Source organism: Sciurus carolinensis, chromosome 8, assembly GCF_902686445.1.
Source record: "Sciurus carolinensis chromosome 8, mSciCar1.2, whole genome shotgun sequence".
Classification (NCBI taxonomy): domain Eukaryota; kingdom Metazoa; phylum Chordata; class Mammalia; order Rodentia; family Sciuridae; genus Sciurus; species Sciurus carolinensis.
The window spans coordinates 28659591-28678547 of NC_062220.1; the positions used below are offsets into that span (position 1 = coordinate 28659591).

The following is an 18957-nucleotide window of genomic DNA, read 5'->3' on the forward strand; positions in this document are numbered from 1 at the left end:
ACATTATATTTGTACTATCTGAATAACTTTTTTATTCTTTTTTAATAGGAGGTACACTCGGTGAAATATATAAACTCTCAAACAAATTTCATAGTGTAATTCCTGTGAGATCTGGCTCTGATGACCTGGAACTCCTAGATCTTTCGGCACCATTTCTTATACAAGGAAAAGTGTTTCACTATGGGTATGTTCAACCCAGGGAAATTTTGGAATGAAAAACTATACGTTAGTATTTTATCCCACTGACTATTATATGTTCAGCAGATACTTAGTACTAAATCACCTGTATAGACAGTTTCCAACTTATAATGGTTAGAGTGATACATATTCAGTAGAAACTGAACTTTGGATTTTGTTCTTTTCCTGGGCTGGTTATATGAATACAGTACTCCCCTCACAGGGCTGGGCACTGGTAGCAAGATGGAGTTCTCAGTCAGCCACAAGATCAAAAGAGGGTAAACAGCTAACACTGCAGTGTACTGTGTTGCTAAGCTATATGTTCTCTAGGTTAGATGTATTGAATGCTTTTTCTGTTTAAGATATTTTCAACTTAAAATTGATTTATTAGGATGTAACCCCATAGTAAGTCAAGGATTACCTATACTAGGTTTTTCTGGTATATGTGTATTATTATATTAAGCATGTGTATGTTAGGTACACAGTGTGCTAAGTGTAAGCCTACCAACATTTTGTTCCTCAGAGGCAGATACTTGTTTTCTTTAACAAGGATTTAGATAATAACCATAGAGAAAATTTCAGAGCTGCAATCTTAAAATAAGTGATTGAATTCCAGAATTGTTGAGACACTGGATTAAAAATTTGATGCCACTGAAAATTAGAAGGTAAAAGAATGCATTATGATGTGTAAACAGATACCTAGGTTTAGAAGGAGAAGATGGAGATAAAAATGCCACCTACTGCTTGAAAAAACAATCACCATGGAAATGCTCTGCTTTGAGAGACTTTGGATTTTAGGATGGATGCATATTATACTATGCTTTGCTTTTCTTTTCCTACTCCTAAATTTGTAGCATCTGTTAGTCATTGTTACATCTTGATTTCCATTGAAAAATTATTTACTGCAGTTATCATGTCTCCCAGATTGAGACCTTGGAGTCACTGGTAGGCATCCCCCAGGGTTCTGTCCCATATAAGATACATCAAAATGCTTCTGTCATAAAGTGGAACTAATTATTTGCATCACTGAATTAAATCCCTAGGTTAATATTGATTTTTACCTTGATGCACCCAATGTCTTTATAATATCTCTCACTGGATGCATGACTTCAGAGTCATCTTCAAGATTTATCCACAAGTTAATTCAAAAATCAAAATCTTTTATATTCTGTATGTTTCTTTTTGAATAAATTCACTAACATAGGGTTTTCATTTGTTTTGTTTTTTTGGGTGTGTGTGTGTGCATGTGCACCTCTTGTCTCTCTCTGGCCCTTCTTCTGACTTGATTTCTGTGTACAGGGTACTTAAGCTGTCTTAAACTAGGAAAGCGAATAGTTATGAACTCATTTATTAGTAGTCTATTTTAAAAAAAAAAAGTTATTTGAAGGCTGTCAGTTTTTCCTACCACTTCCAGCATGAACCAAGACAGAAATTTTGTTTACACATTAAATTTTAAGACATTTTTAGATTTTCTATTACTTGAATGCCAGCAGCAAAAGCCAACATGTCTCTTAATTGATTTCCTTTTTTAGCTTTAATTATAAAATGACTCTAACTTACAAAAAAGTGTCACAACAGTTATGTACTCTCTACTTAGATTTAGCAAATGTTAACATTTTAACATTTTTCAGACCTTTACATCTAAGAACTGGCATTTTACAGAGAAGAAACATGTCCTTATTAGTCCCTTTTCTAACCCTTTTTCTTACAGGTAACTTCCCAAGTTGAGTCAGTTCTCACCAGTGTTTTGATGCTTCTGTTATAATATTATATGAACTCTTAAGCAGTACAGCTTATTATTTTGTGTGTTTTTAAATGTGTGTAAACTGTTATATACCATATCTATTTGTGTGCAGCATTTTTTAAATTCAGTGTTTTTTTTAAGACTTATCCATATAGATGACTGTAGGTTTAGATTATTTTACTATCATATTCTATCAATGTATCATGATTTATTAATCCATTTCCTCTTAATTGGTATATGATTTTCTGTTTATTTCATTTAAAGAGGACAATACTAAATGAACTCCTGTTATACATTTTCTTTGTCATAGAATCATCAGTGATCATGACCAACAATTTTATTTTTTAGATTTTTTAATATATTTTAGATCTTTTTTTAGATTTTTTAAAGATACATACTGGTACATAATATAAAATGAATTTACTACTGTGAGTCCTTGCCAAAAGTGTTTGAAAGTGACTTCTAAGGTGTTTACCTAGAACTGGAATTACTGGATCATAAGATAAGCATGCTTTTTGCTTTTTGGGGGAAAAAAGCCAAATTGTTCTCCCGTGCTTTTAACAATTAATGACCCCATCATTAGTATATAAAAATTTCAATATCTATGATATTTTCTCCATGGGTTAGTATTAATTGAACTTGTAATTTTGTTATGCTTCAAATGGTATCCACGTAATTTTTCTTTGTATCTCCTAGATGACTAGTGGGTTTACAACCCATATGTCTGTTGACTGTTTCAGTAACCTGTTCCATCAGTTCTAAGGTTGAATCTCTTACCTGTTTTTCTGTGATTACTGCTCTCTTTTTGGTTTAAGTTTATGCATGTGCATGTAACTGCTTGTAAAGAATTTTCTGCAGTAGAGATACTAATTTTTTGTCAGTTATGTCCATACTCCTAGTATATTCTACATCTTTCTAACTTCATGATTTCTTTTGTTTTATAGATTTTTAAAATGTTAATAGAGTCATATTTACCAAAATGCTTTCCAAACCCATAAAAGTTTTTTAAAACTTTCTTTTAGTTCTTTGGACCTGATTCTTTATAAATAAAATTTAAATAGTTCAGTGGATCTCTTTAATGGTTATACATCTTCTAAGGGTTTATATCTTGTTAATGAAATTTTTCTAAAGAAGTATTTGTTTTATTTATTTTTAAATTTAAATTTTTTGACATACTGTTGTTGATAATATTTTCAGATTATTTTTAAATACCTGCTTTATTGTTGTATCTACTTAATATTGTTTGTGGGTGTCTTTTTTTTTCCTTGAGCTTTCTTTGTCAGAACAGCTGACTTTTGCCCATAATAATGCTCATTATTATTGTACTATTGCTCCTTGTCTTATTTTGCTTTATTTAGGTCTTAGTTTTTCAGTCTATATTGAATGTTTACCTCACTTACCTAATTAATTTTTAATATATTTTAACATTTATATTTATAATTTTCCTCCTTGGAATATAACCATAGTTTTATCGCAAGTTTTGATATGTAGTGTTAGTCTTGTCACATACTTCTTAATGTCTCATAATCCCTATGAGTTCTTCTTTGAACTAGGAATTATTTAGCTCTGTGTATGACATTTTTCAGATGTGCATTTTAGGTGCTACATTATCATTTATATTTTAGTGAGATTGCTTTTTAGCTAAACATTGTAGAACATTGTTCCCATCATGATTCTTTGAGATTTGTTCAACTTTGCTTTATCCTACAATATATACGTCTAGATTTGTACATCTTGTATGTGTGTTTAAAAAGAATGTATATTTCTTCATAGTTGAGTTAGAATTTAATGTGTTCATTAGGTCAGGCTTATTAGCCACAATCAAGACATATTTCTTTTGTAAATTTTATTGATTTAAACATTTTCTTTTAGAGATATGTATAAACATCCTCTGTGATTTTGAGTCTCTGATCTTTATTCTGTTACCATTTGATATATATATTTTGTGAGACTTCTGTGTTCATTTAGTTGAGTATTGTTTGTCCTTACATAAGGAAAACATTTCCAACCATGTTTTCTTTTTCCTTAAGGTTTGTTTTTGCTAATATTTTTTATTGTTTTCAGCTTTTTTTAAGTTAGCATCTTATTCTGTTTTCATATTTGTGTCATCCAGTTTTAATATGTCACTTATAAACTTTTAAATTGTAGTTAGCAGATGAATTTAAATACATTTTAATTATTAGTATTTAATATGTATATCTCTTCACTTTTATTACTTTCTCCTTAGTACATCTTTATTGTATTTTTACCTTCTTTAAAAATTTTTCCTGTCTTGTGTTGAATTGATTTCCTTTACTGTTCCAAATTTTCTATTTCAGCTTTTACTGCTTTGGAATTAATGAGTTCTCTTATTTTGACTTATTTCCTTAAATCTTTATTTAGTATATTTGCTTTATCAGTGTCACAATCTAATTAATATTGCAGTCTCCTTTATTAGGCAATATTATTATGTTATTCACTTGAATTTTTGGTTAAAGAAGAAGCATTTATGTATTTCATAATTAGGTGATGAAATTTAATTAAGTTACATTGTTTTCCCCAAAGTGAGAATAAAAGGAATCTTTTGATTTGAATTTCTATGTTTTTATTCAGTTATATTTTCTTACATATGTCTTAAACATTATGGTGATGCGTGATTAAAAGCTAAATTACACTTAAAATATGTGGTATGTAAGCAAAGAAAAATTTCTGTTCTAAATAATGTGTAACTTTAATAGTAACAAATTTAGATTTATTTGCATTTGAAAAAAAACTGTAGTATTAGGCATCATAAAATATAAACCTCTGTATGTGACTGTTGAAATATTAGTCAGAATCACAGTCCTGACAGCTGTGAAATCAAAGACATTTCATTCAACTTTTTTTTTTTCATAATATTTCTTATTTTTTTTCACTCTTTTTGGTATACAGGTCTGTGAGTTTTGACAAAGACTTGTTATGTATCTGTCACCCCATTTCTTAGAGTGGAGTTTCATCACCTCCTAAATTCATTGTTTTGCTCCATTGTAGTCAATATGTAATATGTGCCCATTCCCAACTGATCTGTTTTCTGTGTTTATATTTTGGCCTTATCTACAGTGCCATTTTATATATTCCTTTTAGGGTCTGGTTTCTTTTACTTAGTAAAATGTGTTCAAGATTCATCCATATTACATATATATTCCTTTTCATTGATAAGCATTTTTTATTGTTTGTTCTATTTAGTTATGCACAACAGCAGAATGCATTTTGGTTCACTGTACATAAATGCAGTATAACTTTTCATTTCTCTGGTTGTACACAATGTAGAGTCACACCATTCATGTAATCATACATGTATGTAGGGTAATAACATCCATGATATTTCACCATGTTTGCTTTATCTTAAATAAATAAAGAGAAAATTTGAATTTCCTTTATTTACCCAGATCCCTACAACTTGCAATGCTTGTATTCCTTCCTAAGGACTGCTCTTAGCCTCTGGTATCATTTTTCTTCAGCCCAAAGTACTTCCTTTATTATTTCATGTAATGCAAGTTTTCTAACCATAAGTTTTCTTCGTTTTTTTATATCTTAAAATTTCATCTTAATTCTTTTTTTTTGTTTTGATTAACTGTACACAAATGGGGTATAACCTTTTTTCCTCTGGTTGTACACAAAGTAGAGTCACACAATTTGCATAATCATACATGTACATAGGACAATGATGTTTGTCTCATTCTTTTTCCTTCCCTCTACCCCCTCCTCACCCCTCATTTTCCTCTATACAATTCATCCTTCCTCCATTCTTCTCTTACCCCCATTATGTATCATTATCCACTTATCAGGGAAATCATTTGGCCTGTGGTTTTTTGGGATTGGCTTATTTCACTTAGCATGATATTCTCCAATTCCATCCATATGCCTGCAAATGCCATAATTTTATTGTTCGTTACGGCTGAGTAATATTCCATTTTGTGTGTGTGTGTGTGTGTATATATATATATATATATATATATATATATATATATATATATATACACACTACAGTTTCTTTATCCATTCATCAATTGAAGGACATCTAGGTTGGTTCCACAATCTGGCTATTGTGAATTGAGCAGCTATGAACATTGATGTAGCTGTATCTCTGTAGTATGTTGATTTTAAGCACTTTGGGTATAGGCCAAGGAGTGGGATAGCTGGATCAAATGGTGGTTTCATTCCAAGTTTTCTAAGGAATCTTCATACTGCTTTCCAGAGTGGCTGCAGCAATTTGCAATCCCACCAGCAATGTATGAGTGTACCTTTTTCCCCACATCCTCTCCAACACCTATTGTTGCTTGTGTTCTTGATAATCGCCATTCTAATTGGGTTGAGATAAAATCTTAGGGCAGTTTTGATTTGCATTTCTCTAATTACTAGAGAAGTTTAATATTTTTTCATATATCTGTTGATTATAGATGTTCTTCCATGAAGTGTCTGCTCATTTCCTTAGCCCATTTTTTGATTGGGTTATTTGTATTCTTGGTGTAAAGATTTTTGAGTTTTTTGTAGCTTCTGGAGATTAGTGCTCTATCTGAAGTGTGTGTGGCAAAGATTTTCTCCCACTCTGTAGGTCTCTCTTCACGTTATTGATTGTTTCTTTTGCTGGGAAAAAGCTTTTTAGTTTGAATCTATCCCAATTATTGATTCCTGCTTTTATTTCTTGTGCTTTGGGAGTCATGTTAAGGAAGTTCACTCCTAAGCTGACATGATGAAGATTTGAACCTACTTTTTCTTCTATTAGGTGCAAGGTCTCTGGTCTAATTCCTAGGTCCTTAATCCACTTCAAGTTGAGTTTTGTGCAGGGTGAGAGATAGGGGTCTAGTTTCATTTTGCTGCTTATGGATTTCCAGTTTTCCCACCACCATTTGTTGAAGAGGTTATCATTTCTCCATTGTTTTTGGCACTTTTGTCTAGTATGAGATAACTGTATTTATGTGGATTTGTCTCTGTGTCCTCTATTCTTTACCATTGGTCCACCTGTCTATTTTGGTGCCAGTACCATGCTGTTTTTGTTACTACTGCTCTGTAGTATAGTTTAAGGTCTTATATTGTGATACCTCCTGCATTACTCTACCTGCTAAGAATTGCTTTAGCTATTCTGGGTCTCTTATTCTTCCAAATGCATTTCATAATTGCTTTCTCTATTTCTATGAGGTATGTCATTGGGATTTTAATTGGAATTGCATTGAATCTGTTGATAATATGGCCATTTTGACAATATTAATTCTGCCTATCCAAGAACATGGGAGGATCTTTCCATCTTCTAAGGTTTTCTTTAATTTCTTTCTGTAGTGTTCTGTAGTTCTTATTGTAGAGGTCTTTCACCTCTTTTGTTAGATTGATTCCCGAGCATTTTATTTTTTTTTTTTTTGAGGCTATTGTGAATGGGATAGTTTTCCTAATTTCTCTTTCAGAGGATTTGTCATTTACGAATAAAAATGGATTAGATTTATGAGTGTTAATTTTATATCCTGCTACTTTTCTGAATTCATTTATGAGTTCTAGAAGTTTTCTGGTGGAATATTTTGGCTCCTCTAAATATAGAATCATGTCATTGGCGAATAATGATAGTTTGAGTTCTTCTTTTCCTATTCCTTCCTATCCCTTTAATTTCTTTGGTCTGTCTAATTGCTCTGGCTAGAGTTTCAAGGACAGTGTTGAAAAGAAGTGGTGAAAGAGGGCATCCTTGTCTTAATCCAGTTTTTAGGGAGAATGCTTTCAGTTTTTCTCCATTTAGAATGATGTTGGGCTTAGCATAGACAGCCTTTACAATGTTCAGGTATTTTCCTATTAGCCCCGTTTTTTTCTAGCGTTTTGAGCATGAAGGTGTGCTGTATTTTATCAAATACTTTTTCTGCATCTATTGAAATAATTATGTAATTCTTAACTTTGTCTGTTGATATGGTGAATTACATTTATTGATTCCTGTATGTTGAACCAACTTTTCATCCCTGGGATTAACCCCACTTGATCATGGTGTGCTATCTTTTTAATATGTTTCTATATGCAATTTGCCAAAATTTTGTTAAGAATATTTGCATCAATGTTCATTAGGGACATTGGTCTGAAGTTTTCTTTTCTTGATGTATCTTTGTCTGGTTTTGGTATCAGGGTGATATTAGCATAATAGAATGAGTTTGGAAGGGTTCCCTCCTTTTCTATTTCCTGGAATGCTTTGAGGAGTATTGGCATTAATTCTTCTTTAAAAATCTTGTAGAATTCAGCTGAGAATCATCTGGTCCTGTTTCCTTGGTTGGTAGGCTTTTGATGACTTCTTCTATTTCATTGCTTGAAATTGATCTATTTAAATTGTGTATGTCCTCCAGATTCAGGTTGGGTGGATCATATGTCTCTGGAAACCTGTCCATGTCTTTGAGATTTTCTATTTTTTTGGAGTATATATTTTTAAAATAGCTTCTATTCGTGTTTTGTATTTCAATAGTGTCTGTTGTAATATTGCCTCACGAATTTTAGTAATTTTGAGTTTTCTCTCTGTTAGTGTGCCAAAAGGTTTATCAATTTTATTTTTTCAAAAAAACAACTTTTTGATTTATCAACTCTTTGAATTGTTTCTTTTGTTTCAATTTCATTGATTTCACCTCTGACTTTATTTCCTGTCTTCTACTACATTTGGTGTTGACCTTTTTTTTTCTAGGACTTTGAGCTTTAATGTTAGATCATTTATTTGTTGACTTTTTCTTCTTTAATTGAATGCACTCCATGCAGTGAACTTTCCTCTTAGTACTGCTTTCATAGTGTCCCAGAGATTTGGATATGTTGTATCATTGTTCTTGTTTACCTCTAAGAATTTTTTTATCTCCCCCCCTCATGTCTTCTGTTATCCATGTATCATTCAATAGTGTATTATTTATTCTGCAGGTGCTGGAGTAGTTTCTGGTTTTTATTTTATCATTCATTTCTAATTTCATTCCTTTATGATCTGACAGAATACAAGGTAGTATCTCTTTTTTTTGTGTTTGCTAAGAGTAGCTTCATGGCAGAACATATGGTCTGTTTTAGAGAAGGATCCATATTCTATATATGTCTGTTAAGTCTAAATTATTGATTGTGTTATTGAGATCTGTGGTTTCTTTATTCAATTTTTGTTTGGAAGATCAGTGGTGAGAGAGGTGTGTTAAAGTCACTTGGTATTGTGTTGTGGTCTATTTGATTCCTGGAATTGAGAAGGATTTGTTTGACGTACATGGATGCACCATTTTGGGGGGGCATAAATATTTGATTGTTTTGTCTTCTTGATTTATGCTTCCCTTAAGCAGTATGTAATGTCCTTCTTTATCCCTTCTGACCAGCTTCGGCTTGAAGTCTGCTTTATCTGATATGCTTATGGAAACCCCCACTTTTTTATTGAGTCTGTGCGCATGTTATGTTTTTTCCTATCCTTTTACCTTTAGTCTGTGGGTCTTTTTCTATGAGATGAGTCTCTTGAAGCAGCATGTTGTTGGGGCTTTATTTTTAATCCAGTCTGCCAGGCTCTGTCTTTTGATTGATCAGTTTAGGCCATTAACTTTCAGGGTTTTTATTGAGATATGACTTGTATTCCCTGCCATTTTGACCTATTTTTGGTTTTCAACTTGACTTGGTTTCTCCTTTAATTGGCTAGTCCTTTAGGGTAGTTTCTTCCTTTGCTGACATACATTGTTTTTTTTCATTTCTTCCTCATGGAATATTTTACTGAGTTTGTTCTGTAGTGCAGGCTTTCTGTTTGTAAATTCTTTTAGCTTTTGTTTATCATAGGAGGATCGTATTTCATTGTCAAATCTGAAGGTAAGATTTGCTGGATATAAGATTCTTGGTTGGCATCCATTTTCTTTCAGGGCTTGAAGTATGTTGTTCCAGGCCCTTCTAGCTTTTAGGGTCTAGGCTGAGAAACCTGCTGATATCCGTATTTGTTTCCTCCTGTATATAATCTGATGCTTTTCTCTCGCAGCCTTTAAAATTCTATCTTTATTTTTTATGTTAGGTATTTTCATTATAATGTACTTTGATGTGGATCTGCTGTAATTTTGTCCATTTGGTGTCCTGTAAGCCTCTTGTATTTGATTTTCCATTTCATTCTTCAGATTTGGGAAATTTTCTGGTATTATTCCATTGAGTAGATTATTCATTCCTTCGGTTTGTATCTCTATGCCTTCCTCAATTGCAGTAATTCTTAAATTTGGTCGTTTCATGTTATCCCATAATTCTTGGAGATTCTGTTCATGATTTCTTACCATCTTCTGTGTTTGGTCAACTTTGTTTTCAGTATTAAATATTTTATCTTCATTGTCTGAGGTTCTGTATTCCAAGTGATCTAGTCTATTGGTTATGCTTTCTATTGAGTTTTTAATTTGGTTTATTGTTTTCTTTATTTCAAGGATTTGTTTGGTTTTTTTTTCTGAATCTTTATCTCTTTATTCAAATGATCTTTTGCTTCCTGCATTTTCTCTTACAACTTTTTTAATATGATCACTAATTGCCTGCATTTGCTCTCTTATCTCATCGTTTGCTTCTCAGATCATTTTAATTATGTATATTCTGATCTCCCTTTCTCACATTTCTTCTGCCATACTGTCATGGCTATTGATATAATCTAGGTTTGTTTGGGACACTTTCTTCCGTTCTTTTCTCGTGTTATTCATGTATCTTCCCCTCTAGCAGTTAGAATCTGAGGTATGTCAGTCCCCCCTATTGACTTACAGTGTCCCTGCAGGTTTCCAATACCTCACCTTGAAGTGAGAGAGCAATGTTAGCAGCACACAATACAAAGAATATGCATCCTTAACCCAGATAGTTCCTATTAAGATATTAACTGTATTGTCTTAATAAACAGAGATGATGAGTTTGATTATTATCTACAGCATAACCAATAAGGTTTGCAATAAGGACCACAATTTTTAATGGTGGACGAAGAGGATGGGGAGGGGTATAGGATATAAAGTTAATGAGATAAGAAGTGAGTCTATAGAGGTACTATGTTGTAGGTATAGTGAAACCAGAATTAAAAGAAATTGGTTGTTAGCATAAGAAAAGGAAACAGATAAGAGGAAAATAGAGTGAGAAAAATATTAATAGAAGAAAAGTAGGAATAATAGTATGTATAATAGGAATAATCGTAAACTACTACTAATAAAAAAAAAAATTCTACACGGAAACTGTACTGTACTGTTCAAACCTCCTATTCTTCAGAAGCCTGATGCCTGAGAGGAGCTGTAGTGTCCCAAGAAGGGTGCCACCCCACTATGGATGGTGGCCTCCAGGTCGGGAATAATCCGTGCAGGTAGAGGCAAGCCCACATGTTGATAGATGGTCAGCCACAGAGCCCAGCCTGGCGCCGGCACTGGAGACAGTGGGCTGGGCCAGGTGGTGGTGCTGGAGATGGCGGGCTGGGCTGGGTCTCAGCTTGGCAGATCTCTCCTTCAACTTTTTAACAAATTATGAAATGAAGAGCCAAATTAATTAATGATTGGGATCAGGAATTCAGTCCCAAGTGAAACAAGTACATTAAAATGTAGGTAGTACAGTAAGTATCTTTTGTTTAATAATTCACCTTCTAATCCTATGTGTGCTTTAGCAGCAAAAATGTTATAATAATTAAATTACTTTTAAATATTCACCACTTTTTCTTTTATTAATTTCAGATGTAAACAGTGTTCTAGTTTGAGACCAATACAAAATCTAAATTCTGTTACCGATAAAACATCATGGATTCCTTCTTCAGTGGCAGAAGGTTAGCTAATTTTCCATGTCATTCAGTCTTAACTATATGTGTATGAAGTCATCTCACTGATTTATATTTTAATTTTTGTGGATATGAAAGGCAGAACTAGGTTAACTTTTTTTGAGTGAAACCATTTATAGTGATTTTATTTAAATGTAGACTACATGTTTGAAATATTTGCAATCACATTTCAAGTGCCATCCTGTATTTTTAATCATAATGCACATTTTAATTATCAATAATTTGTTTTCTCATTAGTCATTGATCATAAATACAGGTTCTGATAAATCACTCCAACTTTTAAGTGCTCTGGGATCGGAAAGGGTTTTTTAGAGAGCAGTTACCTTTTTCCCAGTACAAAAATCTTTTTATATTGCATTTTTAACGATGGTCATCTAGCCTTTTTTTAAGTCTTTCAATGACAGGGTACTCATGACATTTCAAGGCAGATTGTACTAGACACTTTCAATATTGAAGCAAAATCTTCCTACCTGGAACTTTAACATGCGCCATTCTCTCTGTCAGAATTATTAAGCACATCTATTTCCTATTCTGGACAGTAAACAGACTTTGCACTTTGAAGTTCTCTGTCAGGCCTCTGGAATCTTTATTTCTTCAAGCAGGCATCCTCACTTACACTGGTACTTCTCCACATATCTTACTATTTTGTTTATCCTCCTTAGTAAACTTTCTACTTTACCAAAATTGTTATTCGGGTTTGGCATTCAAAACTGGATACAGTGTTGCTGATGTTTGACCAGTTCAGAATATAATGAAAGTTTTAATTTCTCTAATACTGGACACTTATCTTTTGCTAAGTCAAAATTTCATTGTTTAGATATTTCTATACCTGATGGTATTCTGCTCCTTTTATAATACAGATATATGATACTGCTAGCTCATATTTTGTGTTCTAGTGAAATCCCATGATATTTTCCTTTGAACTTCTTGATGTCAAGCTTGGTCTCCCCATCATATTCTTTTTGTTGTTGTTGTTTTGTTTAGTTTTGTTTGTTTTGGCAGTACTAGAAGTTGAACTCAAGGCCTTAAGGACATAGTGAGCTACATTCTCCAACCCTTTTGTTTCTTTCTTTCATTTATTCTCTCAGACAGGGTATCACTAAGTTGTCCAGGCTGACCTTGAACTTCTGACTCTCTTGCCTTAACCTCCTAAGTAGTTGGGATTATAGGCAGGAGCCACTGTGCTGATTTCTATCATATTTTTAATATAATTTTTTGTTTGTTTTTGTGGATTTTCTATGTAAGTTATAGTTGAAACTTTGTTTTAGTTCACAGTTTTAACCTATTGAGACCTTTTGAAGCCTGAAAATCAATTCCTCTGTAATAACAGTATCTATTATATGCTTAAATTCATGTCCGTGTGCCCTGATTTATTATTTGCCTACTTGATTAGTCCAGTTCATCCTACAGTTTAAATATGGGTTTGGTAGATGGAAACTGAGACTTCTAAGCGTATTGAGTGTCTTCCATTTCCATATACAAACATGATTTAGTATCTCTAATTTCTTTTTTATTCATCTTTTCATCATTATGAAATGCCAGATTCTAACATTTTTGTTTATTCAACCAGATAATATCCCTTAAAAACATAAGTGATTCCTTATACTTACAAAGATGTGAGGCATGTTAAAAATAAAAACAACTGCATGCTATTTTTTAATCCTGCTGTTTTTTCATAAGACCAAGTACAATTTGTTGCATATTATGAAATACTTTATGATTTCTATCAAAATATCAACTCATTTTATAGATATATTATAAAAATAATTAAGGAAAGACTAAATTGCTATAATATCATGAGACATTATCCCTATGTAAATACAGTGGAATGTTCCAAACTAAACCTGCTAAATAAGCTTAATATTTTGGTTTTGGTGAAAGTTTCTTGATCTCTTAAAGTATTTTAGTAAACAGTATTATATAGGTCCATACTATAATAAAATAAGTTTGACTTGTCCTTGATAATTAGGAATAGCAGACTTATAGTTTTTTTTGTTTGTTTGTTTGTTCATTTTTTTCTTCATTAGTACTGGGAATTGTACCCCTTGAGTATGTGTTTGTTATGACATTTACTCTTGATGATGGAACTGGAGTATTAGAAGCTTATCTCAAGGATTCAGTAAGTAACAGAGCTGGTAATGACATTTCTATCTAAAAGAGTAATTTTTAAAATTTTAAGACCTATTTTATTCCTAAAATTTTTAAGGGAACATGAAAGTTTAAATAAAATAAGCTCATAAGGTGTCTGTCAACAATCTCTCTTTTGATTTGATATTATAAATCTTGATATTTGAAAAACAAAAACTTGAAGAACAGAAATTTGAAGAGTCATTCTCTATATCATGCTTAAGTTTTACTGCAAGGCCAAAAATCAGAGGTAATGTCCACACTATATAAGCATTATTTATAGTCAGCATTTCAACATACTTTGTAAGCCTCCACATTTCATATTAGAAGTATAGCTACCTTGATAAGCTGTGTTTGAAACTGTGGAGCATTCCGTATGATCATCCTCACTTCTGATATTTCTAAGTTCAGAAGTCTCCAAGGCCATCTTTAGTTTTCATAATTTACAAGAAAACCTCAGAACTTAATGAAAATTGTTGTGGTCCAAATAGAGGACTACATAGTGAAAGGGTGTAGATTAAAGTCAACCAAAGAAAGTGATATATAGTTAAAGTTTGGGAAAGTTCCAAACATGGAACTTACAGTCATCTTGTCCCCATGGAGTTGTGGACTGTGTTACTTTTCCTGCATATAATGGAGTATTATAAGCAGGGAAGCTTAACTGAGTCATCATGTCAAAAATTTTTATTGGGACCCCATCACCTTGGCACTATTGACTGCCCATGTGACTGAACTCAGTCATCATCAAGCTAATACCGCATAAAAACTTCCCATGTGAATCACATTGTTAGACTATCCAGAATGACCCAACCCCCACCCCCAGACAAACAAAAGTCGTCCTCCTCTCAGAATATGCCACTCTTATGAATTTAGAGATTACCCCACAAGCAAAGGGCTTAATTAGGGATGGTTAAACTTCTTAGTAAACATCTTGAAGATGAGGTGAGCTTGAGTGGAGACTTTTTCTCCTACTTTCACAATTCATTTAGTCATTTATTAAATAAATATTTAATTATAACCTTCTGTGCACCAAGTCCTGTTCAGTATGATGAGGATATAGCACTGACCAAAGTAAGCAAAACCTCTTCCTCCCTGCACATTATAACCTAGAGAGAGAAAAGATAAATGCCTACTATGTTATGTTATTTTAAACTTAACACTAGATTTGTCTTCTCATGTAGCAAGAGAATTGTCAGTCTATTTTTTTTATCATCATCAAGTCAGAGTAACTTAACCGGATTGTATATATCACAAAGTTGTTATAAGATTAAAGAAGTGAAGCAGATTATAAAGATGGGCACTCTAATATATGAATTCTATAATCTTGATAAAGTGAAATAGTCTAGATTATTTTAGTATATTAGATAATATTAAAATATTTTTGTATTAATTATGTTTAAAAAGATTAATATCATTTCATTTTTCTTTCTGTCATAATTTTTTAAAGGAAAAATTCTTCCAGATTCCAGCATCAGAAATCCTAATTGATGATGACCTTCAAAAAAGTGTGGACATGACCATGGATATGTTTTGTCCTTCAGGGATAAAAATTGGTAGGCAACAATGTTTTCACAATCCCTTTCTTGGTTGTTCTTAAATGAGCATCTAGCATATATCTAATCTGCAGACATTTAGAAATTTGAAAGCTTTGAATTCAAATGAATTGTCGAATAGTGATTACTATATTACCTACCTTTTGATGAGACAGTGACAGGGATAAAGAAGGTATAAATGAAAATATTTCATAAATACTCTGAAATGTAGTAAAAGGGAGGCAATTTTGATCCATAAGCACATTTGACACTGAGTTTATGCATATACACATTTAGGTTGAAATTATACCAAAACCAACTGAATTTTTTATGTTTATTTTCTATTATAAACTCCATTTAGGCAGTTAAATTCATTGACAGATTTTTTATTCATTGATAGCTTCAGATTAATAAAAGTTTTATTTTACTAATTTTTATGAACTTTAGTTATTTTTCATATAAGCAGTTAATTAATCAACTAGGTTTTCTTAAGATTAAATTGTACTGATTATACCTGCTGCTCAAGTTTTCCTTCCAAGACTTTTATTTCTATTTATGTTGAAACTTGCATTTTAAGACAATTTGATTGTCCTAAATGTTTTCTCACTAAGAAATTTTACCTACTCTAGATCTTGCTCCTGTAGGTTTAATTTTTGTGGATAATTTTTAATCACTCTACTTCTCCGGTCATTCTGCATCTGTGACAGTTCCAAAGAAATAGTTTTGTTCTCTCAAACAAAGCTTATCATCTATGCTTTTATTAGTTGTCAGTTTTTATTTGTGTTGGTTATTTGGGTTTTGGGGGTAGATTTCTGGAAGCAAAACCCCTATGTCTAATAAAACAAAACAAAATAAACACAAAACATGAACCTTGTAGTTTTTGATATATATTGCCAGATTATTCTTCTCTCAGCTGTGTAGGATAGTGTCAGTGTCAGTTTCACTTGCCAAAATTAAGTACTTTATTAAATGCTTTCATATTTGAACTTGAAGAAACACACACCTTTTCTAGAAGTTACAAATAAACTTACCATGATCATAAGTGAAACTTAGAAATGGCATCTGTGACTGCCAGCATTGCTTGGACTCCATATCTGCTACCTGATGTGGGTCCACCTGGGCAAGTGTAAGTGCTAGAACTAATTTCAAGTTCAGGTTTTATTTTTTTTTTTTCATCATTCAAAGAAAAAAATTTTTAAAGTATGGGGAGAAATCACTAAGTAGTCATCAGAGGAAAACAGAATAAAAGATGGTTTACTACTTTTGATATCAAATATTTTGAAAATCCAGATTTAATCACTTTTATCTGCTATTGGGAAAAATTCAGATAGTCACAATTGCCAGTTATTTGTTTAGTGTTAATGGTTAAATAGTGTTTTTTTGTTGTTTGTTTGTAGATGCATATCCGTGGTTGGAATGTTTCATCAGATCTTACAATGTCACAAATGGAATGGAACAGCAAATTTGCTATCAAATTTTTGACACCACAGTTGCAGAAGATCTTATCTAATATTGCCATTCAACTTAGCATAAGTAAAATACTGTAAATTAAAAAAAAATACTTTCTATGAAATTCTTGAAAAACAAGGAAGACATTTGACTGTCACTCAAATAACATTTTCATTTTTACTACTGTTTTAGGCTTTTTAATAGACATTTTGTAATCTTAATGCCTTCTGACTATGTTAAAAATGTGCTTGTTGCTTAAAATGTGACATGGTGACTGCCAAGGATATAAAAGAAAAAATTGAATAAATAAGGAGGGTGCTTTCATTTGATTTTTGCAATCCTTTCAGAGAAGGCCTGTTTTATTACCCTACACTAAAAATAAGCTTTCCTGTGGCATTTTTCATGTATAACCACTGATTTCTGTGCTATATACCATTCCATGGTGCCTGATTTTTATATCAGCAGCATTGATAACATTAAAATGGATGTGAGGTTAGGGGATGTCTTTACCTTTACTCTCAGCTTTCACTGAATGCAAGCTATTGGTTTTATTTTGATTTGTTTTTCTACAGAGGGATCTGCTTAACCAAGTTCTGCTTAAAAAAGTGTTTGTTGGAGTGAACCAGTTTAGTAAAAGTGTGATTTACTTTAACTGTATTTAACAGAAATGCTTGTTTCAGTTCTGATATTGATCATTTTAGGATAAATCCATTTCTTTAGATCTGAATTATGTGTCCTGATTGCTTGTTTCTCTTGATGATGCTAAGACATTTTCCATTCCACACTAACATAATAAAGTTAATAATGTTAGTGAGTCATTTATATTATATACCTTTTCATAATCTTATATAAAATATACACATATTAGGGGTTTTAATTAATTGAATGTGATGTTAATGCAGTATAAGTCTGCTTTTTTACCTGACAGTATTTTTCAAATGTAAAATCATGAATATTCAATTTATACAAATATTCCACATATTTATATATATGTATGGATTTGCATATTTATTTGAATAATGATTGAAAAATACCTATCTGCCTAGTTCAGTATTAGTGAAGAATAAATAAATGCACATTTCAGTGGTTTCATTTATTTGCTGTATGTTGAATGGTGGAATAATATGATGTGACAAAGAATCAAAGCAACATAATAGATACTTGGGGCTGTCTACACATCACACACTGTGCTAACATGTCTTTGAACCCCTGAACAATGCATTTTCCTAATAAGAAACATGAATCTTGATTGATAAACTAACTTGAATAAGTTCACACAATCCTAAATGCTGGAGTCAGTATTTGTATTCTGATATCTATTTAGAGCCTATACTGCTAACCACTCCAGTATTCTAAAACAAATGATAACTGGACTATTCTGCATTAAATCCTGCTTTAAATACCTAAAGTAGAAGTAGATTATAAAAGAAGTCAATGTATTTTCCTGCACTATCAAAAGGCTTTCAATGCCTTATTGGGAAAAAACATTGGATAACTAATTTTCTTTCCTCATAATAATAAATAAATTCTGTATTCTGGATATATGAACACATTTCTAAACCTAGTTACAAACTCCTCTCCCACTAGCATGTTTGAGACAGTGAGAGAGACTCATGACTAGTGCTGCTGTATTAGTGATAAAAACTCTTGGTTCAAAACATAATCAGGGAAAATTTTTTTAAACCCTACAGTTGAACAGATGTGTTGCAGTATTGCTGATGTGCTAGGGATACAAAGATGAGATCGACATTTTCTCATCCTTCAGGAAACACCCAGTCTAAAAGAGTAGGGATCAAAAGGTGTCATGTGTCCACAACTATGAACCTGTGGGTTCTCAGATTTTATAATGGAAAGCTCTTCCCTTGAATATTTATGATTAAAGGTCATTTCTGTCACTCCTTCATGTTTTAAATAAAACATTACATTAACATGACTTCTTGTAGTTTGTAATGGGGTTTTTTTGTTTTGTTTTGTTTTACGTTTTCAGTTGGAAAAAGAAGAGTTCCATCAACACCTGGTATTTATCCAGCAGTGATATGCACATTACCTTAATCAGGAACCCAGAGTATTAGGAGAACTTCATTTCTAGAGCACCAGAATGATAGTTTATTTTACCAAGATTTGTTCTCTGACCCCTTGATATGACATCTGGTTGAATCTTAGTGTGATTTAAAGTGACATAAATT

At 32.2% G+C, this 18957-nt stretch overlaps 1 protein-coding gene across 9 annotated transcripts in view; it reads left to right on the forward strand.

Moving 5' to 3' along the window:
- The window catches only part of Pot1 (protection of telomeres 1), a 114859-nt gene extending 96161 nt beyond the window's left edge, over positions 1 to 18698 (forward strand). For 8 of the 9 annotated variants that reach the window (XM_047561781.1, XM_047561783.1, XM_047561782.1 and 5 more), the window contains 5 exons: positions 49 to 184; positions 11563 to 11651; positions 13691 to 13782; positions 15238 to 15343; positions 16720 to 18698. In XM_047561781.1, the coding sequence (XP_047417737.1) occupies positions 49 to 184; positions 11563 to 11651; positions 13691 to 13782; positions 15238 to 15343; positions 16720 to 16832 (536 nt within the window). In that variant the 3' untranslated portion in view covers positions 16833 to 18698. Of the gene's footprint in view, positions 1 to 48; positions 185 to 11562; positions 11652 to 13690; positions 13783 to 15237; positions 15344 to 16719 lie in introns of those variants that run through there. The other variant, XR_007109870.1, reaches the window with a different exon arrangement.
- The last annotated feature ends 259 nt before the right edge of the window (positions 18699 to 18957 follow it).